The 23,378-nt window shown below is 31.3% G+C and overlaps 1 protein-coding gene across 1 annotated transcript in view; it reads right to left on the bottom strand.

Annotated features, from left to right (window-relative positions):
* Positions 1–23,378, bottom strand: part of LOC139483070 (uncharacterized) — a 64,316-nt gene that overhangs the window by 15,427 nt on the left and 25,511 nt on the right. The window contains exons 22-34 of the mRNA XM_071267098.1: positions 23,002–23,205; positions 15,608–15,782; positions 14,927–15,201; positions 14,349–14,504; positions 7,861–8,080; positions 6,713–6,861; positions 5,915–6,407; positions 4,839–5,050; positions 4,309–4,495; positions 3,854–4,024; positions 2,602–3,009; positions 1,274–1,424; positions 319–455 (exon numbers count right to left, since the gene is read on the bottom strand). Of these exons, the coding sequence (XP_071123199.1) occupies positions 319–455; positions 1,274–1,424; positions 2,602–3,009; positions 3,854–4,024; positions 4,309–4,495; positions 4,839–5,050; positions 5,915–6,407; positions 6,713–6,861; positions 7,861–8,080; positions 14,349–14,504; positions 14,927–15,201; positions 15,608–15,782; positions 23,002–23,205 (2,938 nt within the window). The remainder of the gene's footprint in view (positions 1–318; positions 456–1,273; positions 1,425–2,601; positions 3,010–3,853; positions 4,025–4,308; positions 4,496–4,838; positions 5,051–5,914; positions 6,408–6,712; positions 6,862–7,860; positions 8,081–14,348; positions 14,505–14,926; positions 15,202–15,607; positions 15,783–23,001; positions 23,206–23,378) is intronic.

The raw sequence follows: 23,378 nt of genomic DNA, 5'->3' as shown, positions 1-23,378 counted from the left end.
TTGAAGAATCTCATTGTGGATGAATAGGCCTTTTCCTATTCAAAAAATCAATTAAAATTTACCCGTTTTCATTGAATTTTCATTGAATGGAAATACTCCGACAACAAAGATTTGCAATCAACAAACACAATTTGAGGAAAATAAACCCATGTAAGAATATAACATAACTGCTCGCTTTGCCAACCGAATATCTCCTTTCTATGAGTACAATAAGAAAATGTAAACAATGAATATGAAAAAAAAGTAAAAAGAGAGAAAAGTACATATTATATTAAAAGGCTATATGTATCTTCACGGATTATATATAAAGATACTTACTTGGGTTCCAATAAATAAGAGAAATTCTTGAAACTTCATCTTCTTCCTGTTTGCCTTCAATAGTTATATTCAAAGGTCCTGGCATAGGCAGGTGCCCAACAGGTGTTATCGAGAAAGAATATAAAATAGATCTCATCCTACAACAATATTTAAGAAATCATTAAAATATTGTATATGTTTTATTAACGGCAGAACATATGGTATATATACATATACATACACATCTGAATTGAATGAATGAAAGAAGAATGTAAATCCCTTTTTGGCCCCTAATATGTATTAAGTTTTAATAGTTATCAAAGGTACCAGGATTATAATTCAATACTCCAAACGCGCGTTTCGTCTACATAAGACTCATCAGTGACGCTCAGATCACAATAGTTGTAAAGCCAAACAAGAAAAAAGTTGAAGAGCATTGAGGACCAAGTTATCAAATACTCTATTAAGATTTACACATGACGTTAGTTCGTCAGAATCAGTTAAGTTATTCTTTGTTTTGTCCTTCACTATTTCCAATAGACATTCATGTTCTCATAATTTGAAAAAAACCATTGAAAAAAATTGAGACTCTTTTTTTTTTACATCTAGGGCATGTATATTTGAGCAACAACTGTGGACTTTTCACTTCCACTTGCAAGTTCCTTGTTTGAGTTAAATATCTCATTCATCAAATCACAATAAATATGCATATTTAATTTGATTTCAAATATGTCAATTATGACATCAATAATAAAACCAGACTACTATTATATCTTCAAATTCAATAATTAATAAAATTAAAATCATTCTGAAAGGATTGAAACAATTTTACAATTATATTTTAGCGACACAAACAAAGACTTTAGTTTACCCCTTAATTCAAAACCCAATACTGATTTTTCTTTACCAAGAAAATATTTCTGTATATTACAACATAATAGTCAACCTGTTCACTTATTTTACGTCATAAACAAACCTTTTAAACAATAATCTCTCTACCATATCTGCAGTTTCAGTAGGATTTACGATATATGGCTGGAAATTAAGTGCTACATCAGCTCTGTAGTCTGTTGTTAATTCCTCAACGTCTAAAGGCTGCAGCATGATACTTTGTCCTGGCATTAATCCTATCAAAAGGATAGTTTGTAAAAGTATAAAGAGTAGCTATGGCTATTACACATGATTTCTGCTGCTAATAATTGCCTTGTTACATATTATGAATCTATGAGGAGAACAGTTTAGTTATTCATGACATTTACATTATATTCTGATCTTCAAACTTACTGGAACCAAGTACTTAGATATAGGAAGATGTGGTATGGGTGCCAATGAGACAAATTTCTATCGTAGTATATATGAATTAGCTATTATAAGATATAACATAAAGTAAAGGTTTGTTTTAAAAATATTTTATAATGTTAGTTTTAGTGTTCCTCTCTATCAATTCATCTTAAATTTAACCCCATTGCAATTAGTTTAATCAGATAAGAATATATCTAAACTATTATTGGAGAGCCACAATCAAATCATCAGTATAAAAGAGTAGGTTAAAACAGAAACATTCTTACAATCAATTTAGATTTGATTTTCATTAGATATTCATACTGAACTAATACACATTTTTTTAGGAGGCAGCTGAAGTCTGTCTCCGGGTTCAGGATTTTCTCACTATGTTTAAGACTCTTTGTTGGCCTTTAGCTTTATCCTGCCATTTGTTCAGGTTATTTTCTCTTTGACATTCTCCCCGTTCCAATACTTAATTTTATACTAAGCATTAATGATTTTCTGTTTAAATTGATATGACATATAAGGTGATGACTTCTGAGATGCTATATAACTTGAAATGCAAGTAATCATTGGATGGAAAACAGACTTCAATTTGAATATTAATGCTGAAATATTCAGTAAAATGATTACAATCTTTTGAAATCCTTAGATTATATATCATATAGTTGATTTTTTCTTGTTATTCCTTATATACATGATTGCATACTAGTATTCCTTATCAAAGTCTTCTAGGATATTTATCAAATTTGAAATTTCTGATACCAGAACTGACTCAAAATATATTTAGGTAATTATCGGATACTTATGTTACTACATATAATTTCAATGTGCCAATAAGGCAATAAGGCAATATAGTTCATCTGTTTTATTTACAATAGTATGTTAACAGAAAGGTAGAGATTTTTTTTATATATATATAGTAGACATGGGGATAACAGTAGGAAAGTTTTACGTAAACTGTCAAAAAATTAAAACAACAACAACAGATGACATTAATAGTAAGTTAATTGCATATACCATCAGGAGTTGTCACAGATAACTTTGGAATGTCTCTCTTCTTTCTTCTGGAAGAAAACCCGTCATAATCAACACGAATACTTTCCCCATGTTCTGACGTTTGTAGTTTAGTCTTGTTGTTTGTGATAGTAACGGAACCAAGAGATTTGTTTGAACATAACATAGCTTCATTGCATACTCGCATTGTCATAAACAAAGTTCTACCAGGTTCCATGTGAAATGTTTCACTCATATCAACACTTGAATTGATGCTATTATTCTGAATCTGCATAACTGATAATGGTCTAGCTTTAAATCCATTTATGTAAAGATAGCCATCCTTTATCATTGCTGAACCTGATGCATTAATTCCAACCCACTGGCAAGGTAGTATGTCATCTATGTTTTCAGCACTTCCGATACACATATCTAAAATCATAAAGACGTTACAAATAGGTCAATTTTTAGCTTTATTTATTCAATATTGTATTGTTTTTATACTATTTAAAACATTGTTCTGTTTTTTTGTAGTATTTAATTAAGTGATGCCTGTAGTAAAAATAATATACAACGGAATAAACAATCAAAAACACCAAGTAGAGACGTGAAAAGCTCACTTATGATATCCCAATTTAAGAATTTTCGGTAACATGAAGTCAAGGAAAAAATTATTTAAAAGCACAATTCAAAGTTCCGAAATTGTTATTGGTGGCTTTCTAGTAAAATGCATCGATTATTTTATATACACGGCTATGTATGTTCATCAGAATACATGACTATTTCCAAAGAGGATTTTTATGAAATATGAACCTGAAACTATGTCACAAGGTAAAACATACTGACATGAAGCTTAGATGAGACAGACAAACATTCTGAACGATGGAAGACAAAAAAGGTTAAAACAGCAAACCCAACCACAACGGAAAATATAATTTTATTTAAACAAATTCAGTATTTTATGATTTATTCTAAAAAAGGGAAACAAGTTTTTTCCATTTAAAAAAAGATATATGGTGAGATGTTTTATGTACAGGTTTGTTACTCCATTGTTTTATGCTGCATTTCTTTTTGGTTTTTCTACTAATAATACATGTAATGCTGCTTGAGGATTGAAACTTGTGTCTAGAAACAAAAAATATAAAAATTCCATAATTCAAAATCTGTATGTTCCTGTACATATATAACTTAGTTATAATAGATAGTCCAAAGCTTGGCAGATTCAGTCATCCCATCGCAAAAGTAGTTGAAAAATTAATTGACATCCCACACTTACCATATTTAAAAACAGATTCATCCTCACTAGCAGTAAATGTCATCCCTATAGATGTTGGATCTGTTGATTCCCTTGCATCTTTAGGAAAAACTTCATTTGGAAATTCTTCCGTTCCAGGCAACGTATTGTTCAAATCATCTGTTTCTGGTGGCACTATCAATACTATTACTCCTGAGAAAAAAAAGATGTATATTGCAATTCATAATTTTATAAGTAAAAACTTTTAAATAAATGATACAATGTGTGACACATTTTTGTACTTCTACAATGTAATAAATGAAATATGCTAACTTAACTATCAAAACTTAAATCAATTATTGTAAGCATAAATGCTTTTTTATTATAAAGTCTGTAAAATAACCTGTACTCATTTATTTGTATTTTTGTATACAATACACAATTTTTTCAAAAACTTTAAGGCTTATAAACATACTTTTCAGGTAACATGAAAATACCTTTTGTTTCATTCCACTGTGTGATTGCCCCACCACCATTGATACATCTCACAGAAACATAATATGTAGTATTGTGATGTAACATTCCATCAAAGGTTTTATTTTCTGCCACCATTTCTCTTCCAACGGACTGAAATTCCTGTAAGTCTTCGGCTCCAACTGTATTACCAATAGCCCATTGAATATCCTATATAAGATGTACATACAAATTAATGTCAATTTTAAACGACAAAGGGGTGAATTGGATCAATCCCTAGAATTGAATTAAACCACACGTTTGATCTTTCACGTACAAAATGAACTACGTCCAAGGTGGATGCACGGTCATGCCTATATAGCTACCTTTTTAGAAGATATTGATATTTGTAAAAAGATAGTCCATATATGTACTATAATATTTGTGAAAGACACACTTAACCACACTGCAATACTTATTGCTTTTGTTGTTTTAAAGATCATTTAAATTTTAAACCTGTTATCTATGAGTTTATTCATTTTGTTAAAACAGTAGAAATCAGAAACCTGCTTACCGCAACTTGGCTTTCATCATCATAACATCTCCAAAATGCTTTTATTGTGTCTGTAGATGCCTGATAATTTACTGGTGTGAATTCCCCTTGAGTAACATCTATATATATCTGAGAACTCATTATATCAGTGTCAAAAACAGGTGGTGTGTCATCAACATAAAAAGCGCTGGATGAGCTAGTAGTTTCTAGGCCTGATCCAAGTACAGCTTTCACTATAAACAATAAAAGGGTGCAAATAAAGTATACAAGCTATTTATAATGTGAATGATGGAGTAAACTTTTGTTCAACCCACCATTGTTTTCTTAAAATGTCCTGAACCAAGTCAGGAAAATGGCCATTGTTATATTATAGTTAGTTTCTGTGTGTGTTTACATTTTAATGTTGTGTTTCTGTTGTGTCGTAGTTCTCTTATATTTGATGTGTTTCCCTCAGTTTTTGTTTGTTACCCAGATTTGATTTTTTCTCAATCGATTTATTAATTTCGAACAGCGGTATACTACTGTTGCTTTTATTTGCCCTTTTTCATAACTAAATTAAATCAAAATCTTGAATTGACACCTCAACGTAGAATTTCATTCGTATTTTTATTTAAACTTAGTAGGAAATACGTATACGTAGGTCAATTATTTTGTTGCCTTAGTACATATGTATTTAATATTTTTAGTTCATAAGAGTTTACTAAAAAATGTCTCTAACAAGTTTAATTAATTTATTAACCCAAGTTCTCAACTGATTACCAAATCTGAATTTAAAGAACTATGAGTATTTTCATTGATTAACTGAATGTATCATCATATATACTGTTATTTGAAATAAAACGGTTTATTATGTTTCAACCAATCAAATCACTTCGTAAATGCTTTTGAAAACCTTGCACAGAATTTGTTAGATTTAGTCATGGCAAATTAAATCAACATTAAGTCTACAAGTTAACTCAATATAGTTCTCATTTTCGAACATTCCACAAAGCATATATAAAAAGGTATTTAATAGTTCTTTATAGGAAATTACTATTTGCACATTGAAGACGGACTTTATTAAGGGTATACATATTTTGTATGAATTATTTTAATACCTGTTAAATAGTAAGCCAGTGTTTTATTTTCCAGATGACCTGTTTCATTAACATGTGTCTTTACTGGTGCAAGGTTTGTATCTTGTAAGGTAAATACATAATTTGTTCTATCATTAAGGTTGCAGGCTAAATTACACATATATTTAGAACACATTCCTTGACATGGTAAACAAGGTGCAAGTATTTCAATAAATGGTGATACATCAGTTAACAGTTTTTCACTTCCTATACCGGCTTCAAATTTTATAACCGGATTTTTTCCACCTCTAAATGGGTCACCATAGCGACAAAGAGAACCTTGTGGTGCTGGCATTATCAGATCTTTGAAAAAAGCTTTGGTTGAAAATCTATTAAACATGTCTGCATTTTCTGGAACTGTGTTGTCACGATTCCAAACATGAAATACTAATTTTGCCTTGTTACTGAGATATGGAATACCACACATCATTGTTAGTTCATCTCCATCAACAAACACAAATAAACACCATGAGATCTGTAAACAATAAGGACAAGATGGTCTAAATTGTTATGAAATAAAAACTTCAGTAATACTATTAGACAATGTGTTATACATTATATGACATTATATTTATCAATTGTTGGACATTCGGAGCTTTAAGGTTGATATGCTGATCTGTGTAAATTTCACAACCGAATCAAAATATTCTTTCAAATGAACATGGTTGTTGATGAATGTGATAATGAGATGCAAGAGAACTGATCTTTCTTTAGTAAAAAATTCAGGGAAAAAAAATTCTAACAAAATCGATTTACTTAGATAAAAAATATTTTCCTTACATCAACAGCATCATCCCTTTCAGGTCTTATTTCTATCTTCAAATCGTGGAAATGTTCAGAAGGATCAAACTCTAAACTCATCTTTGTCTTCATTGGATTAAATGTATTGTTGTAAGACTGGCACCAGGTAATTATCATTGGGTCTTCACCTAGAGCAACAAATGAGCATGGTATAAAATATAGAAGGACGAAGAAACTACATTCAGCCTTTAATCATTATTGGGATTTTATTCAGAAAAAAATTACACTGTTAGCCTTGTCATGTGATTTTCTAGGGAAAACAATTCCTTTTGCATTGTTTATTTTATTCTGTTTCTCAAACTGCCAAGACCATAATTGTGGATTTACTTATAACATGTAAGAACAATTGTGGATTTACTTTTAACATGTAAGAACAATTGTGGATTTACTTATAACATGTAAGAACCTTGTTAATAAATCAGTTTTTAATACGAAGTGGGTTTATATAAATATTGTAATACAAACTTTGCATAGGCTGCATTGCTTTATTATCGCCGGGTTCCATTCCAGTTTATTTTTTTACTGTAATTCCTATTATGGTGGGTAAAACCTGATATCTTGTTTAAATTTCAACATTAGTCAAGACTTAATTAATAAATTGTAGTCAATTTAAAGCTAACAAATGTTGCAATTTTTATGAAACAAAATATTTCGCAAAGCATTAAAAAAAGTTGGAGTCTGCCAAGGAAGATGTGTGCATGTCCTGCTTTCATATGAAAGCAGGCATTGTGTTGTCTCTATGGTTTTTGTTTTACACATATGGGGAAAACCTGTAAGCTACAACTACTACTTGCTGTACAAAATGATTTTAGGGAATTCTTTCAAGTTTTTTTCAAGGAGATTTTGAAACGTCTTATGTATTTTTTGGACATGGGATTCAGAAAAAAAGTCCTAACTTCTTCTACAGTATACATCTTCAAGTTTTATAATCCTGGTACCTTTGATAACTATTTGATTTATGCTCATTATTATTTAGAATTATTGGTTGCCTTCCGAATGACATATACCCATTAAGCAAATTATTAAAATGAAAAAAAATGCCTGTAGTAGCATATATAATTTAATGTCAGTGGAGTTTATCTACACAGCAGTCATCAAATAAAACATTATGATTTGTAAAAAGTTACCAGAAAAGATCTGTATACCACAAGCTGTCTGTGTGATAGGTGTACTAGTGTCTATTGGAGTCTCTACAATACTTCCATCAGGATTGTTCACTATTTCATACTCTTGTGTTGTTGTATTTAGCACTGGTTGTTCTGTTGTTGTTGTAGTTGTTAAAACTGGCAATGTTTTGTTTCTATATTTGTTGGTTAAATATTCTGTACAATTACAGTAACTGCAATCCTAAAATCATAAATACGTACACTCATTAAACATATGTACTCTACTGAAGACAAGAATTTCAAAAAAAAATATCATTTTCATAAGTATGTGCACACAATGCTACAATGGAACTATTAAACTCATTGTTTAGTCAACTATGACATCTAGGACTGAAATCCAAAATACCAGGTTCAGCTGTGGTTTGAATTTTAATTTCATCATAATAAACAAAAAAAAAATTTGTTTGTCCTTAGAAGAGTCTGAAACAATAGTTATAATGGTAAATTAAACCCATCAGTTTATTACAAGAGTGCATGATATAATTTAAAGACAGCACATTTAGACTAATGTTTTGTCAACCCGATGATTTTGTGCATTTTCATCGAACTTAATGCTTTAATGCTTCAGAAAAAACTTTGGCCTTATTTATGATGCAACATGTTCTTTTACCAAAGCAGACACCTTGGTTAAAATTGAATTCCAGGAAACACATCTGTTCTAGAAACAAGGGTAGGGTTTAAATGTATCTATGCAAAAGTATGTTCAAAGTTATGAAAAAAAGACGATAACAGAATTTTCCGCATAAACCAATCACACTTAAGAGGTTGATCAACTCTTTATTGAAGTGCAAAAGAGAAAAACCAAGATGTAAAATGTTTTTTTTTAAACAGATCATTACAATTAAGCTTTCAGTACACTTTTAACCTTTTTCGAACACTCTCATTTAGCATAAATCTAAAAGGCTATCGTTAACCAATACTTTAATCTAATACATTTTATTGTCAAACAATTGCTATAACCTTCCTATCCTTATAAACATATATCAATCAGATAAGTTGAGCCCTATTCAATTGATGTTTATATATTTGATTTTGATGTTGTAGTGCTACTATACTATCCCATGTTTTAGGGGGATGGTTGGCGCCTGAAAATATTTTCCCGGGGTCCTTCATTTCTCTGTCCTGAGTGTTATTTCGTTTGTTTGTTCTGCATTCCTGTCACGTAGTATTGCCATTTTAGCGCCTTTTTTACTAGCCATTGTAGTGGGGCGCTTTGCAAGAGATAACAATAAGTTCAACCCAAATCAATATCCTGTACCAAATCAGGAATATGTCTGTTGTTATCTACAGTCTGTTTGTATATATAATATGGCATTTGCTTTTGATTGAAGTTCATAATTTCTGTAATTCCGTTGTTCAACACATCATCATTGTCCACTATCGGTTTGTATGTTCAGTGGACCTTGAAATTGAGATAAAAACTCTTATTTGACATTTTTAATTAGAAATGATATAGCATAGGGAATATTTGCACTAAGTGTCATATTAATTGGATTTCAACTTTATCCAAAACTACCTTGACCGGAAACTTTAACCTGAACTGGAACGGACAGCCGGACGGACGCACATACCGAAAAAACGTAATGTCCTAAGTGGCATAAAACTGTTCAATATTAACACAAACGAGGTAGAAAATATAGTGAGTTGTATTACACATGATGTAACTCGCAACCTTTGATAACTCAAACCTCAATTACGTCATATATTGAGTCACCGATCTATAAGGTTGAATATTGAATACAATATTTATATGATTATATCAAACTTTAGTATAGAATCAAATTATTGTCATTGCATCAGCTATTACTTAAGATATTAATGTATAATATGCATGGTAATGTTTAACCCGCCGCATTTTTGCGCCTGTCCCAAGTCAGGAGCCTCTGGCCTTTGTTAGTCTTGTATTATTTTAATTTTAGTTTCTTGTGTACAATTTGGAAATTAGTATGGCGTTCATTATCACTGGACTAGTATATATTTGTTTAGGGGCCAGCTGAAGGACGCCTCCGGGTACGGGAATTTCTCGCTACATTGAAGACCTGTTGGTGACCTTCTGCTGTTGTTTTGTTTTTTATTTGGTCGGGTTGTTGTCTCTTTGACACATTCCCCATTTCCATTCTCAATTTTATTTTTTTCAGAGTTTGTCTTTAGTGCCGTGTGGAGGCAGTAGAGTGCCTCCCCGTGCTTCAGGTTTATGCTCTTATAATATACTAGATTATGGAGTGTGTGTCCGAGCGAGAACTGCTCTAGTTCATTATTTTAGGAATATTTATCAAAAAGTAGTATTTTAATATTCAGCCCCATTCTACTATTTAGTCAGCCATCAGTCCTACCCTGATATACCCTATCTTTTTCGGGTAATTAATACTGATAGCGCTTGACATTTTTAGCCGAACAAATTTATCCATTTTATATAACTTAAATTATTGTATGCTGGTTCATATTCTGGACGCCAATCTTTGCTCCTTTATTATATAATTCACTAACAAAACAATTATGAAGCTTAGAAATGGAAAATTACTAAATACTAAACTTGTTCAAAGGGTATCTACACGTCTCAATCTTCAAAATCGGTTATCTAAAAATACTACCATCGCTAACATTTTAACAATACAAATCGTGGTTACCCTTCTATCGATAAGTGTCATGCCAAAAAATGACTTACATGTCCCCGTCTTTCCACCAACAATACGGTAAGGTCCACGTTTAATGGTCGCACATTTTCTTTAAATTTTGAAACTGATATAACTTGAAAAACAAACAGTATTATTTATTTACTCACATGAAACAAACCGGGTTGTGGTATTCAGTACGTAGGAGAAACTGGACGATATTTATCTAAACGCACTCAAGAACATCTGTATCGTTTTAAAAGACCCAATAAATTCAAAAGTATCATTTACCAACACCTTAAGAAGCACAACCATCCTTTTAAAATTTAGCAGTTCAACCTTTAGAAGTAGTAAATAAGCAGCCTGGTGAATCGAATTCAAAGTTTGTACGATCACGGAAAATAATTGAATTAAATTGGATTAAAAAATTACAGACAGTTTACCCTCTCGGTCTAAATGATAATATCATGGGAATTGGTAATATATCGAGAACCAATTCCGTTAACATTTTGGATATAGTTTCTAAAACTGTTCGTAAAAACGTTCTCTCGGTCGTAGAATAAATCGCAATCAAAGAAAATTTCGGGCCAATCATACCAATATTTCGGACCTTATTTCTATTTCAAAAAACAACGGCAGACATTATCTGTTAACAAAACTCTGTTTGTTACCGGTTAATAAGTTAAATAAAATTTTGGAGGATTGCAACACAATTTCACATAGCAGTCCTAAGTATGAAATTGTTCAAATTATTATGGCATATTGTTATTCTAAATTATTTCCCAAAATTGATCGCCCTGAAGATCATAAAAAACATTTTATTAAAATTAAGTATGTCAATAAATGCTTTGATTTTGTAAATATTGCCGGTATATTTAACGACCATTCTGTTAAAGAACAAATTCCTGGATATTTTGACAATACTGAGCTACCTCTTATTTGTTATATTTACAAGAAATCTACCCGGAAATTTGTGTTTAATTATAGTCAATTGTGTAAAGATGTTAATATCAGTGAAAATACACCTACTTCATGTAAATGCAGTAATTCCGAATATATTTATGGACCCATTTCCCATGTTATAACAGGAGATCTTAACATCGTTCAAGACCGAGAGTTAAAATCATTCCTCAGTAAAGGACCTAAATATCGTCCCCCGTCAATTATTAATTGGAATGAGTGTCGTAATATCATCCACGACTCACTCCATACTTACTGTATGAAATGGATAAAACGGGAAAAAGCTGACAAAAAATCTTTGGACTCTTTTTTTAATTCAGTAATGAAGATAGTTGATATACGTATTCAACATTTTAAAGAACATTTTACTATAAACAATAACCACAATAAACCTATTTCTCGTATCAAACATAAACTAAAAGAACTAGCCAAGAAATTTGTTTTTGTCCCGGCCGATAAAGCTGCTAATAATATTATTATCGTTTGACGTAAATTTTACATTGAGGTTCGGAAAAAGGAAATCACCAATTCACCAACATTCCAACTGACTCCATTTTCAGAAAACGAAATCTGTAACAAACATAAACTTTTAGCCACCGCTTTACAAGCAGAGCCAAATACAATGAAAGTCCCAACTATGTATTGGCTTCCGAAGCTACACAAAACCCCTTACAAATATAGATTTATTTCGTCTTCAAGCCATTGTTCAACTACTAAATTGTCTATTCTTCCTACCAGCACACTTGGTACAATTAAAAACCTGATAATAAATTGTTCAAATAAGGCCTTCGAAAATAGTGGAATAAATTACTTTTGGAGTGTCAAGAACTCGTTGGAAGTACTTGATAAATTGCATGCTTATATTGGTGATTTTGAATCTATTCAAAGTTTTGATTTTTCTACCCTGTATACCACATTGCCTCACATTCTCATTAAGAAAAAATTCACACACCTAATGAAATGGGCATTCAAAAAATCAGAATGTGAATATATATGTTCAAACTCTTTTAGGTCATTTTTTAGTAGCAATAAACAAAAAAACTATGTTAATTGGACATGCTTTGATACTATATATGCCCTTGAATTTTTACTAGATAACATTTTTGTTCGCTTTGGGGATTCCGTATATCGTCAGATTATCGGAATTCCAATAGGGACTAACTGTGCACCACTTATTGCGGACCTGTTTTTGTATTGTTATGAGTTACAATTTATGACAAAAATAAGCAAAGACCCATTGAAACAACATCTGATAAACAAATTTAATAATACTTTTAGATATTTGGATGATATTTTGGCTCTCAATAATGACGACTTCGGTATGTATATTAATGAAATTTATCCTATTGAACTTACTTTAAATAAAGCTAATACTAACAATGACCACTGCCCTTTTCTCGATCTTGATATCTATATCACTAATGGAAAGCTGAATACTAAAATTTATGATAAAAGGGATGATTTTTCATTTCCTATCGTTAATTATCCGTTTTTAGATGGTGACGTTCCCTTGTCGCCATCTTACGGTGTTTATATATCTCAACTTGTACGATTCGCTCGTGTATGTAACAATGTTTTAGATTTTAACGAGAGAAATTTATGTATTACTGAAAAATTATTACACCAGGGTTTTCGATATCACAAACTAGTCAAAACATTTACTAAATTTTATCATCGGTATAAAGACATCATTCGTAAATATAACTCAACATGCAGACTTCTAATACGTTCAGGTATTTCACATCCAATTTTTTATGGAAATATTCTTTATAAAGCACAAAGGTGTCAGTATTCACCTCAGAAACTTACAAAACCTTTGAATAGACTTATTAAGAAGGGATATAATTACGATACTGTTGTCAAGTCATTAAAGATTGCATATTTTGGCGTTTATATTGAGTCACTGATAAGGTCTTTGCATCGGAACTAAACACATTTATTCTAAAAACAGTTGTTGGCATGACACGTGTTATGTTCTTCTCATATATGTTATGATGGTATGATACTGAACCCCTAACGAGAAGGATTGTGCCTGATGTTCATATGATGAAATCATAATCTTTCAGTCAGTTTATTTGAAGTCTAGAGCTGGCATGTCAGTTAACTGCTAGTAGTCTGTTGTTATTTATGTATTATTGTCATTTTGTTTATTTTCTTTGGTTACATCTTCTGACATCAGACTCGGACTTCTCTTGAACTGAATTTTAATGTGCGTATTGTTATGCGTTTACTTTTCTACATTGGTTAGAGGTATAGGGGGAGGGTTGAGAGCTCACAAACATGTTTAACCCCGCCGCATTTTTGCGCCTGTCCCAAGTCAGGAGCCTCTGGCCTTTGTTTGTCTTGTATTATTTTAATTTTAGTTTCTTGTGTACAATTTGGAAATTAGTATGGCGTTCATTATCACTGGACTAGTATATATTTGTTTAGGGGCCAGCTGAAGGACGCCTCCGGGTACGGGAATTTCTCGCTACATTGAATAAAATTGAGAAAGGAAATGGTGAATATGTCAAAGCGACAACCACCCGACCATAGAGCAAACAACAGCCGAAGGCAACCAATGGGTCTTCAATGTAGCGAGAATTCCCGCACCCGTAGGTGTCCTTCAGCTGGCCCCTAAAATATGCATAATAGTACAGTAATAATGGACGTCATACTAAACTCCGAATTATACACAAGAAACTGAAATTTAAAATCATACAAGACTAACAAAGGCCAGAGGCTCCTGACTTGGGACAGGCGCAAAATTGCGGCGGGGTTAAAAGACCTGTTGGTGACCTTCTGCTGTTGTTTTTTGTTTTTTATTTGGTCGGGTTGTTGTCTCTTTGACACATTCCCCATTTCCATTCTCAATTTTAATATACATGATATACATACAATTGGAACTGGATCCATCAAACAGCATTCACAAACATGGGCTGCCCAATCATAGTCTTCCTCATAAGTAAATGTAGCTATTTCATCTTCTGGTCCATCCCAGAACATGACACCAGTGATTGCTAGACCATCTCCTCCCGCTGCCTTAATAGATATCTGAAGAAACAACAAAAGTCTTAAACAAATCTATACTGAAATAGAAATAGAATACAAGCGTTAGCCCTAGTTAAACTGCATCATTTATAGGAATTAAATGTTTAACTCCAATATCTCAATATTTATATATCTTCCTTCTTTTTATTTCACAATGTCATGCTTTAGTAATAGTTTAAACCCATATTATAGCCTTATCATTCGTTTCATAACATGACCAAATCTTGAAACAATCAAACGTATTTCTTCAATTAAAATACAACCTCGCACAGTTTATTTTTTCTTTCTTTCTGAAATTAAATTATTTTTAGCAATTGCAAGTATTAGATCTTCAAATTTAGTATTAAACATATACTGCTGTTTCAATTTTTTTTTATTATATTTTTAGAAAACAATCAAACAATGGTATCGTCGAAGCAACCTACATGATAAACTCCACCATTTTCAATGTCGGCTGGCCTAACATAAGCACCGGTAATCATTTTATTCATTATATTGTCTCTAGCCAGCTTTATAGAGATAGCATTGTCATAGATCAGTGTATCAATGTTCTCTATACGGTGATGTAACTTCCAAATGGTACCACTTGGATCTCTGAATCCTATTTGCTCAAGTCTTCTCCAATCCCCATCGTTTATCATAGATATATGTCTGGATGGGCATCCTGGACCATCAGGGCTAGGTAAGTGTATAAGGGTACCTGCATTTAACAATAATATGTGATGACATTGATGGTTTAAGAACCTAATTTTCTTTTATTTAAACCAATAATGAAATATCCAACAAGTGAATGAATCATCACACTGTTGGGTAAACATCAAACTCCCTCCTAAAAGAAGAAAAAAATGGCAATCAATTTAAATATTTGCCACATCCTTTTTGTGCATTGCTCAGTATTTTAGGGGAGAGAATTTGTTTCAATATAAAATGATAATGATAGAAAACTGATATAGTAGCTAGCTATGAAATCGGGTTAGATTCACTAATTTCGTCAGAAAATCCTAGCTTGTATCAGGTCAGAAATATGACAGTTGATTCAGTTGTGAAGACGTCCCTCTTTTTGACATTATCTAATATATGTTCATGTTTTGTTAATACTTCTATACCTGTCACTGCTTTTCCTGAACTGAACCATACTTGTTCTTTTAGGAAATCTTTTCCAGCAATTACTTTCCCTGGTGTCGGTGTTGACAAGTCATACAATACTGGTGGAGAATCTTGTATTGTGTATAATCCTGCTTTATTTGTCACTTTAAATTGTACAATATATGCTGTGTCTTCCTGATAACAAAGTTTAAAAGAAATAATAAAAAATAACTGACTATTCCAATAACACGTTGTAATAAAATGTATACTAATTTTGATTCCATAACAACAATGTACAACAATCCACTGTACCGCTATTGATGACAAAAATATGGTTAGACAAAAATCTTGTATAGTTTTGCAATCAAATCTTCTCAAAGATGAAGACTAAAATCCGTTAAGCCTTTTCAATGGAATAACATGTTTGCATTCTTATAAATAAATTCTTTAATAGACCCAATAACAACAAATTCTTTTTCAGTCAGTAAATTGAGTACGTCAAACAGATGAACAGAAAGATATGTATGTTGTGCACATGGTAAAAAAAAAAAACATACAAAGGAGTAGGTTCAGTAAGACCCCTTTTTGGCCCCAAAATATAGCAGTTTTATAAAATTGTTAAAATGTAAACTTTTAGTTATTTATTGGGGAAAAAAATGATTCTGCCACATAATTATGGGCAGTTTTTGACAATACAATGCACATATATCGGGTAATAGCATCATTAAGTCATGCTAAATTACTGAAATCTTCAAAATTTGAGCATTTTAGTAAAATTTCAGACGGTTTCTGTCTAAAATGAAAGTGGCCGCATTCTTGTTCATTCATAATATTAAAATGTAAGTTGTATTTAATGATAATACATAACATATATAAAGGTTGAGGATGAACACGAATGCGGCCACTTTCATTTTTGACAAAAACTATATGAAAAGTGACGTTTTTTGGCATATTTGATAGATTTTTCATATTTAAGCTTGAATCGGAGCGTTTTTAATGACTAAATCAGTTAAAATCTTTTACTTAAACTAATTGAATCAGTTTAAATAGACACTTAAGTGTTTAAAAAGTGTCCAAAATCTTTCGTTCGATGAACCTGAAATTTGAGGCCAAAATCGGCCCTTACCGGACCTACTCCTTTCATAAAATACAAAAGGTTCTTAGGAAGAAATCATTCCCATAATTGTTTACCTTTGACAAGATTGATACAATGATTTATCAAACACAGATATATGGCACTCACCGAGACTAACAACCGCAGATAAATGTTATATAGGTAGGAGTTGATAATTCATTGAATAAACTTATATCAAAACTTAATGGCTTTATGTTCTGACTTTTGTTGTTATCAATCTCCATTTTTTTTTAGAATCTATTTAACATATTTAACTGCTGCTTGTTCGGTTTTTCTTACTATCTTATCTGCTGTTGAAGTTTCTACTTATTATATGTTGGAATTTTAGGAAAATTATGCTTAAAAAATATACACCTAAATGAGAAGAAGAAAAAATAGACGTAACGTTATGACCGTACGTCATAAACGTTGACTAGGAAAATCTTTTTTTCCTGCGATCAACATACTATTTAATCAAACAAGATTCAATAGTTTTTAACCAATGAGAAAAGAAAAATTTATAGTCATATAATTATAATTATCATAATAAAAAGTCACTTAGTTTAAACATATTTTATTGTCCAAAAAACATTGACAATAGGATTAGACACAAGTTTTGCAACTTAGAACGTCTTCTCCATTACATACAAATAATAAATAACCGAACAAAAATGAAATACATTATAATAACATCATAAACAATATTAATATGAAGACATGAAATTAACGAGAATTTAAACGACATGGCTCATCTATTTCTAAAAGTCGAGTTGACCGTAAATTTTATGATAGACCTACCTGGTAGGTTGTATTATCTTGGAATAAATATTCCCTCAAAAGGTAAGTTTTTACTGTATTTTAAACAAATAAGTTAAATTGTTGTTGTCAACTGATAAAATATGTACTAAAATCAAATTGATGATCCATGTCTTGGGAAAAAATGAACAATTTCATTCGAAGTCAACAAAAAGTAATAACATTGTTATTATTGGTATATATTTAACCATAATGTCTATAAACTATGAAAAGCGATTGGTCTCTTTAATATAATTCTGCACTTTTATAAAAATTAGCCTGTTTATGTTAATAGTAAACAAAGCATTGCCGTACATTAAATTTTCAAAGTCGGTAGGTATATTTTCTTTTCTAAGTTAAAAAAATAAGGTATTCCTTTGCACTGTATAATTTTTACACGAGAGGAAATAATGTTGGGCATTTTCGTATAAATAACCACATTGACACATTGCGTTAGTCTTAATATTAGCGTGATACAGATCCATGTTCAGGGCACTGCATTTGTTTCTTATTCTTGCGTGTAAAACATTTAAATATCTATCGCCAATATTGAAATATGTAGGGGGTGATTTGTTTTTATAATATTTCTGTTTAATTTTTAATTTAAACATATTTAAAGAAAGTTCATTTCTAACACTTAAATCAAGCGAATTCCACAGTTTGATACTAGATGGAATAAATGATTCCTGATAAAGAGACAGTCTGCTAGAGGTTTGGTATATATTTTGACTGCCTCGTAGATTGTAATTGTTTGTTTCTGCAACTGTAGGGGGTATTAAATCTAATAAGTATTCTGGAGCATCCTCTTTCATAATTTTGTAAAATAAAGTTAATTTCTTAACTTCCCGTCTAATCTTTAATTTTTCCCATCCCGTCTCTAAATAAAGTGATTGAGTGCTAGCATAGCTTGTTAGACCAGTGACAATACGTGCTGCTTCCAGTTGTAATTTTTCTAATCTTTCAGAATTCAACTGTCCGCAATTATCCCAAACTTCAGAAGAATATTCTAGAACAGGCCTTATAAAAGTTAAATATATTTTTTCTAAATATTCCCTTTTTAGTCGGAATTTCAAACGTCTAAGAACATTTAATTGTTTTGATACCTTTTCTATTAAAGAATCGACATGCTTGGTCCACTTACAATCACTGCTAAAAAATATGCCTAAATGTTTATGACTAGTAACTGTATCTACCTGAACTCCACCAAAATTAAAAATCAGGTTATTTTTTGAATTTTTGTTACTAAATAACATGATATTAGTTTTATTTGGATTGAATTTAACTAGCCAATCATTTGCCCAGGAATTAATATTTTGTAGATCGATATTTATCATAGATTGGAGAGTAGTTACATCTGGAGCAGTATGTCCAATAGATGTATCGTCTGCAAACATTCTACTTAATCCAATCATATCATCTGCAATGTCATTAATAAATATTAGAAATAAAAGAGGACCCAGTACCGAACCCTGTGGAACACCAGCTTTAAGATTACCTAATTCTGAAGTCGCATCTTTTAATACTACCCTCTGAGTTCTATTTGTTAAGTAACTTTCAATCCATAATAACAGATTGCCTTTTATACCATATCTTTCTAACTTAAGAAGTAGACCCCTTATCCATACTCGATCGAATGCCTTGCTTACATCGGCAAAAGTTAAACTTGTATAGAATTTATTGTCTAAAGCATATACGATAGAATGATACATCTCAATTAGTTGAAGAAAAGTAGAGCAGCCGGGTAGGAAACCAGACTGAAATTTATACAAAAGTTTATTAGAAACTAAATGATTGAATATATGTTTATATATTATTTTTTCTAGTACCTTGCTCACGCAAGAAAGAAGTGATACTGGTCTATAATTACACGGCATTGACTTATCTCCATTTTTAAATAAAGGAATAACATATGCCAATTTCCAATCTTTAGGAAATATATTTTGAGAGAGCGATTTATTAAAAAGAATACATAAGGGAAGTGCAATCTCATTTTTTACTGCTATAAGCATTCTATTACTAATTTTGTCTGGACCAACAGCTTTATTTGGATCTAAAGTAGAAATAATATCTTTAACGTCTTCTAAAGTTACTGTAATTTCAGACAAAATGTTAATACCTCTATCATCGAAGTCGGGCAATTTTTTGTTTTCTTCATCTAGACTAGCTATTGAACAGAAATATTTATTAAGAATATCAACTTTTTCTTTTGCATCATAAGAAAATTCATAATTATTACTAGGGTTTTGCATCGGTGGAATATCATTTGAAGATCTGTCTTCTTTTAATAAGGAGTTTATTATTTTCCAATATACTCTACTATTCGTTTGCTTTAGTTCATTTAAGTTTTCATTAATATTATCATAAAAGTTTTGTTTAATTTGTTTCTTTAAATTATTCACTCGATTTCTTTGGTTTTTAAATTTCTTTTCGTTTGTCATGCTTTTATTTTTTATAAATATTTTACGAAACCTGTCTCGTTTTCTTATTTCTTTACGGATGTTTGAATTAAACCAAATTTTATCATTAGATCTAATAATTACTTCTTTTTTCGGAATGCAAGATTCTGTCACTTTTAAAAATTCGTCCGTAAATATATTGCAAGATTCATGGATGCTAATATCGTTCTCTAGTAATTTATTCCATTCAACCTCTGAAACCATCTGTTTCATTAAATTATAATCCCCCCTTTTATAGTCCCATATTGTACGTTTGAAACTCTTCGAGTTACTGAATCCGCTTCTGACTGTTATATAAGTACCTTCATGATCACTTATGTCTCTATTGATAGGTATAATACTCGAGTCAATAAATTGAATGGAATCAGTTATCAATATTGGGTCTAATAAGGACAACGATCCAGTTCGAGAATCAAAATGTGTAGCATCGCTAATTGTATTAAATAGACCATTTATACTTAGTATATCACTGATACAGTTAGGTAGGTTGAGAAGAAAATTTTTATTTAGATCACCCAAACAAATAATATGATTAGTTTCGTCTAATGCCCTTTTCAACATCATATCATATAACGACCAAAAATTGGACGGTGAAAAACGTTCAGATCGATAAGTTATGTTTATCAGTATCACGTGCAATTTTGTTTTCAACTCAAACCACATAATTTCTAGACTATCATGCTCCAAATCCAGGCGCCGCTTTATGTTAATGTTACTTTTATAGTACATAATAACACCGCCTCCATCGGAGTTCCTGTCTTTCCTTATTGGTGTTTCAAATTCCGGGAGTGCTATTTTATCATTGGTAATAAAAGGGGCAAGATGAGTTTCTGTAAAAAATACGATATCGAACTCTTCTATAACATTTGAAATATAATCCAGTTTGTTTCTTAAACTGCGTATATTACAGTGGAAAATTGATAAACTTTGGTCAGAAATGTCAACTGCGGGGCCTGGATTTGATTCAACATCTCCTGACAAAATCAACATATTTACATATATAAGACATATAGACAAGAATGATAAAATGTTTCTCAGCATGAATAAATGGTTTTTAAACAAGTCACAAAGCCATAGTATAAATGAACAAAGTACATCATATATATTGACATGTATTTTTATCGCTTTTCTTGTAAGTACTCCACTAATTTTGCCGTAAAATAGCCCTGTTGTTATTCTATGTGTGATTGCATCACTACCCATTGTCAAAAATGGATCTGACACACATGTTTAAAAAGGGCTGTATAAAAACTAAACAAAGTAAAAATAACTTAATTGTTGACTTCGAATGGTAAGAATGAAAACATATGAACATAAAAAACAAAAAACAGTGTATGTACAAGGAATATTTGCGTTCTGTAAATCGATGTATGGTTGCAAATATCAAAATTGGAAAAAAGGTTATGATATACTTTTTAACTGTAGATTAAAAATCATTCTATAAATGAATATATATAAATATTTTTATATATACCTATTGAAATTTATATACTAGTAATTGAAATTTGTATTTGAGTTTAACTTGGAAGGTCTAAAACTTTAATTATGTAATCAGACACAGCGATTTTTAATTTTGTTTTTTAAATTACTGAACTACAACTACAATGAAGTAGCACAGGTAAGTCACTGAAAAACAAATCAAAATTTCCGGTTGGGTGATTATAGATTAATAATAGAATTGTTATATTGAGAAAGCGCTCACTGGTATCTATTTTGAGACAAGTTTGTATACAGTATAGAGTTTGTAAACAAAGATACACGTGTAGCCGTAAACAGTTTAATAATCGTCGTCTTCATCGGGAATTTCACCTCCTAGGTCTCTGATATCCTGGTTACACGAAATAACTATATACTCCTCCGATTCTGGTGTTTCTTTAGCTATGATTTTACCATCATGAGTCCAAAAAGAATGAATTTTTTCGGTGAACCGGAGAACATTCAAATGTTTCAGGAGCCCATAGCGGTATTTAGTAAGGTTTTCTGAAATGAAGAGTTTATCTTGGTTGTTTTTTAGTTTCCTTTTGTTTGAGAACACCAATTGACGTGTTCTATAAGACAGGAAACGAGCTATGACAGACATTTTACCATTCACGACCTTTCCTATTGGATGAGTTCTCCCAAGATCCTTTAAATCTATATTAAGACCTAATTGCTCATTGCAGATCTGCAAAACTAGGTAGTCAGTATTAACTGGTTTTATAATTCTACCATTACCATTTGTTGGTATCTTGATGTTGTTAAAGCGAAGACTTGTTCTACTCGAGTACTGCTCTTGCTCGTCAACCCTTTTCCCAAGATCAGTTATTTTGGTTTGCAGCTTATTAATTGTATCTTGTTGATCTTTAATGATTATGTTTTGTGATGTTAAGGCTTGTTTATTTTGATCAATTGTTTCTATATAAGGTTGAATTTTGACCGATACCATTTGCTCGACCATGGGTTTTATATCTAGAAGCACTTTTTCTAAAACCATTGGAAGTATTGCCTGGACGAACTGAGGGTTGTTTATTACGGACAATACCACTTCTGATAGCTGAAGCACAGTCTCGCCCTGAGCGGTTATAATTGTGGGTTGTGACATCTCAGAGACTTGTAGTGAGGTATTTGGAGATGGTGAATCTGGAATTGTTTTTGCTGATTTACCTACTTGTATTTGTGAAGGAGAAATATCAGATGGGCTAAATGAGAGTTCCCTTTTCAAACCTGCTTTATTCGGAGTATCGTTCATATTGTTTACATGTCCAGTCTGTGTGTCCTTGTGTCCTTGAATATTAATCACAAGTATATATTGGCACTAAATACTAAATTGTCACTAAATTGTTATCTCAAACATATATATTCACATATATTTACAGTTGTCAACGTTTCTACAGCATGTACATATCTCAAAATTAGATGTTTTACACCTTTTTCACATTTTTTTTCTCGTTCAAAATTTCATGTCACCATACCAAGGACCGGTAACTCCAACACTCACTAAAAAGTCACTTAATTTAAAGCATTATCTAATGATTAATATTAAAGGAACAACACTATGTGTGAAACATACCTGAAGTTGTAAATCAACAAAGCTGTATCCTGTGTAATTATTTGTCAACTCTATCAAGTCATGTAATAATGTTTGTATATTTTGATCAGAACAAGAAGTAGAATTCCACAAAGAAACTTCAAAGGTTTCTATACCAGATTCTGGATCATTATAATCCTCCCATAATACTTGTATAGTGCTGTTATCAACAGTGTAGGTTACAGGCTGTGGATAAAACAACAACAATAAAAATCTTTGCAAAAGTGACATATATCGCGATTTAACGTTGATTACAGGCCTTTTAACTTTTTGAAGCACATGATTATATTTTTCTTGGAAATAACTTATATAAAAAATAAAATAATATTTTCAAAATCAAGTTTTTGACAACTATATTT

The sequence above is a fragment of the Mytilus edulis genome, chromosome 7 (genome assembly GCF_963676685.1).
Source record: "Mytilus edulis chromosome 7, xbMytEdul2.2, whole genome shotgun sequence".
NCBI lineage: Eukaryota > Metazoa > Mollusca > Bivalvia > Mytilida > Mytilidae > Mytilus > Mytilus edulis.
The sequence above is the reverse complement of the archived record's forward strand: the minus strand, read 5'-3'. Positions and strand labels throughout refer to the sequence as shown.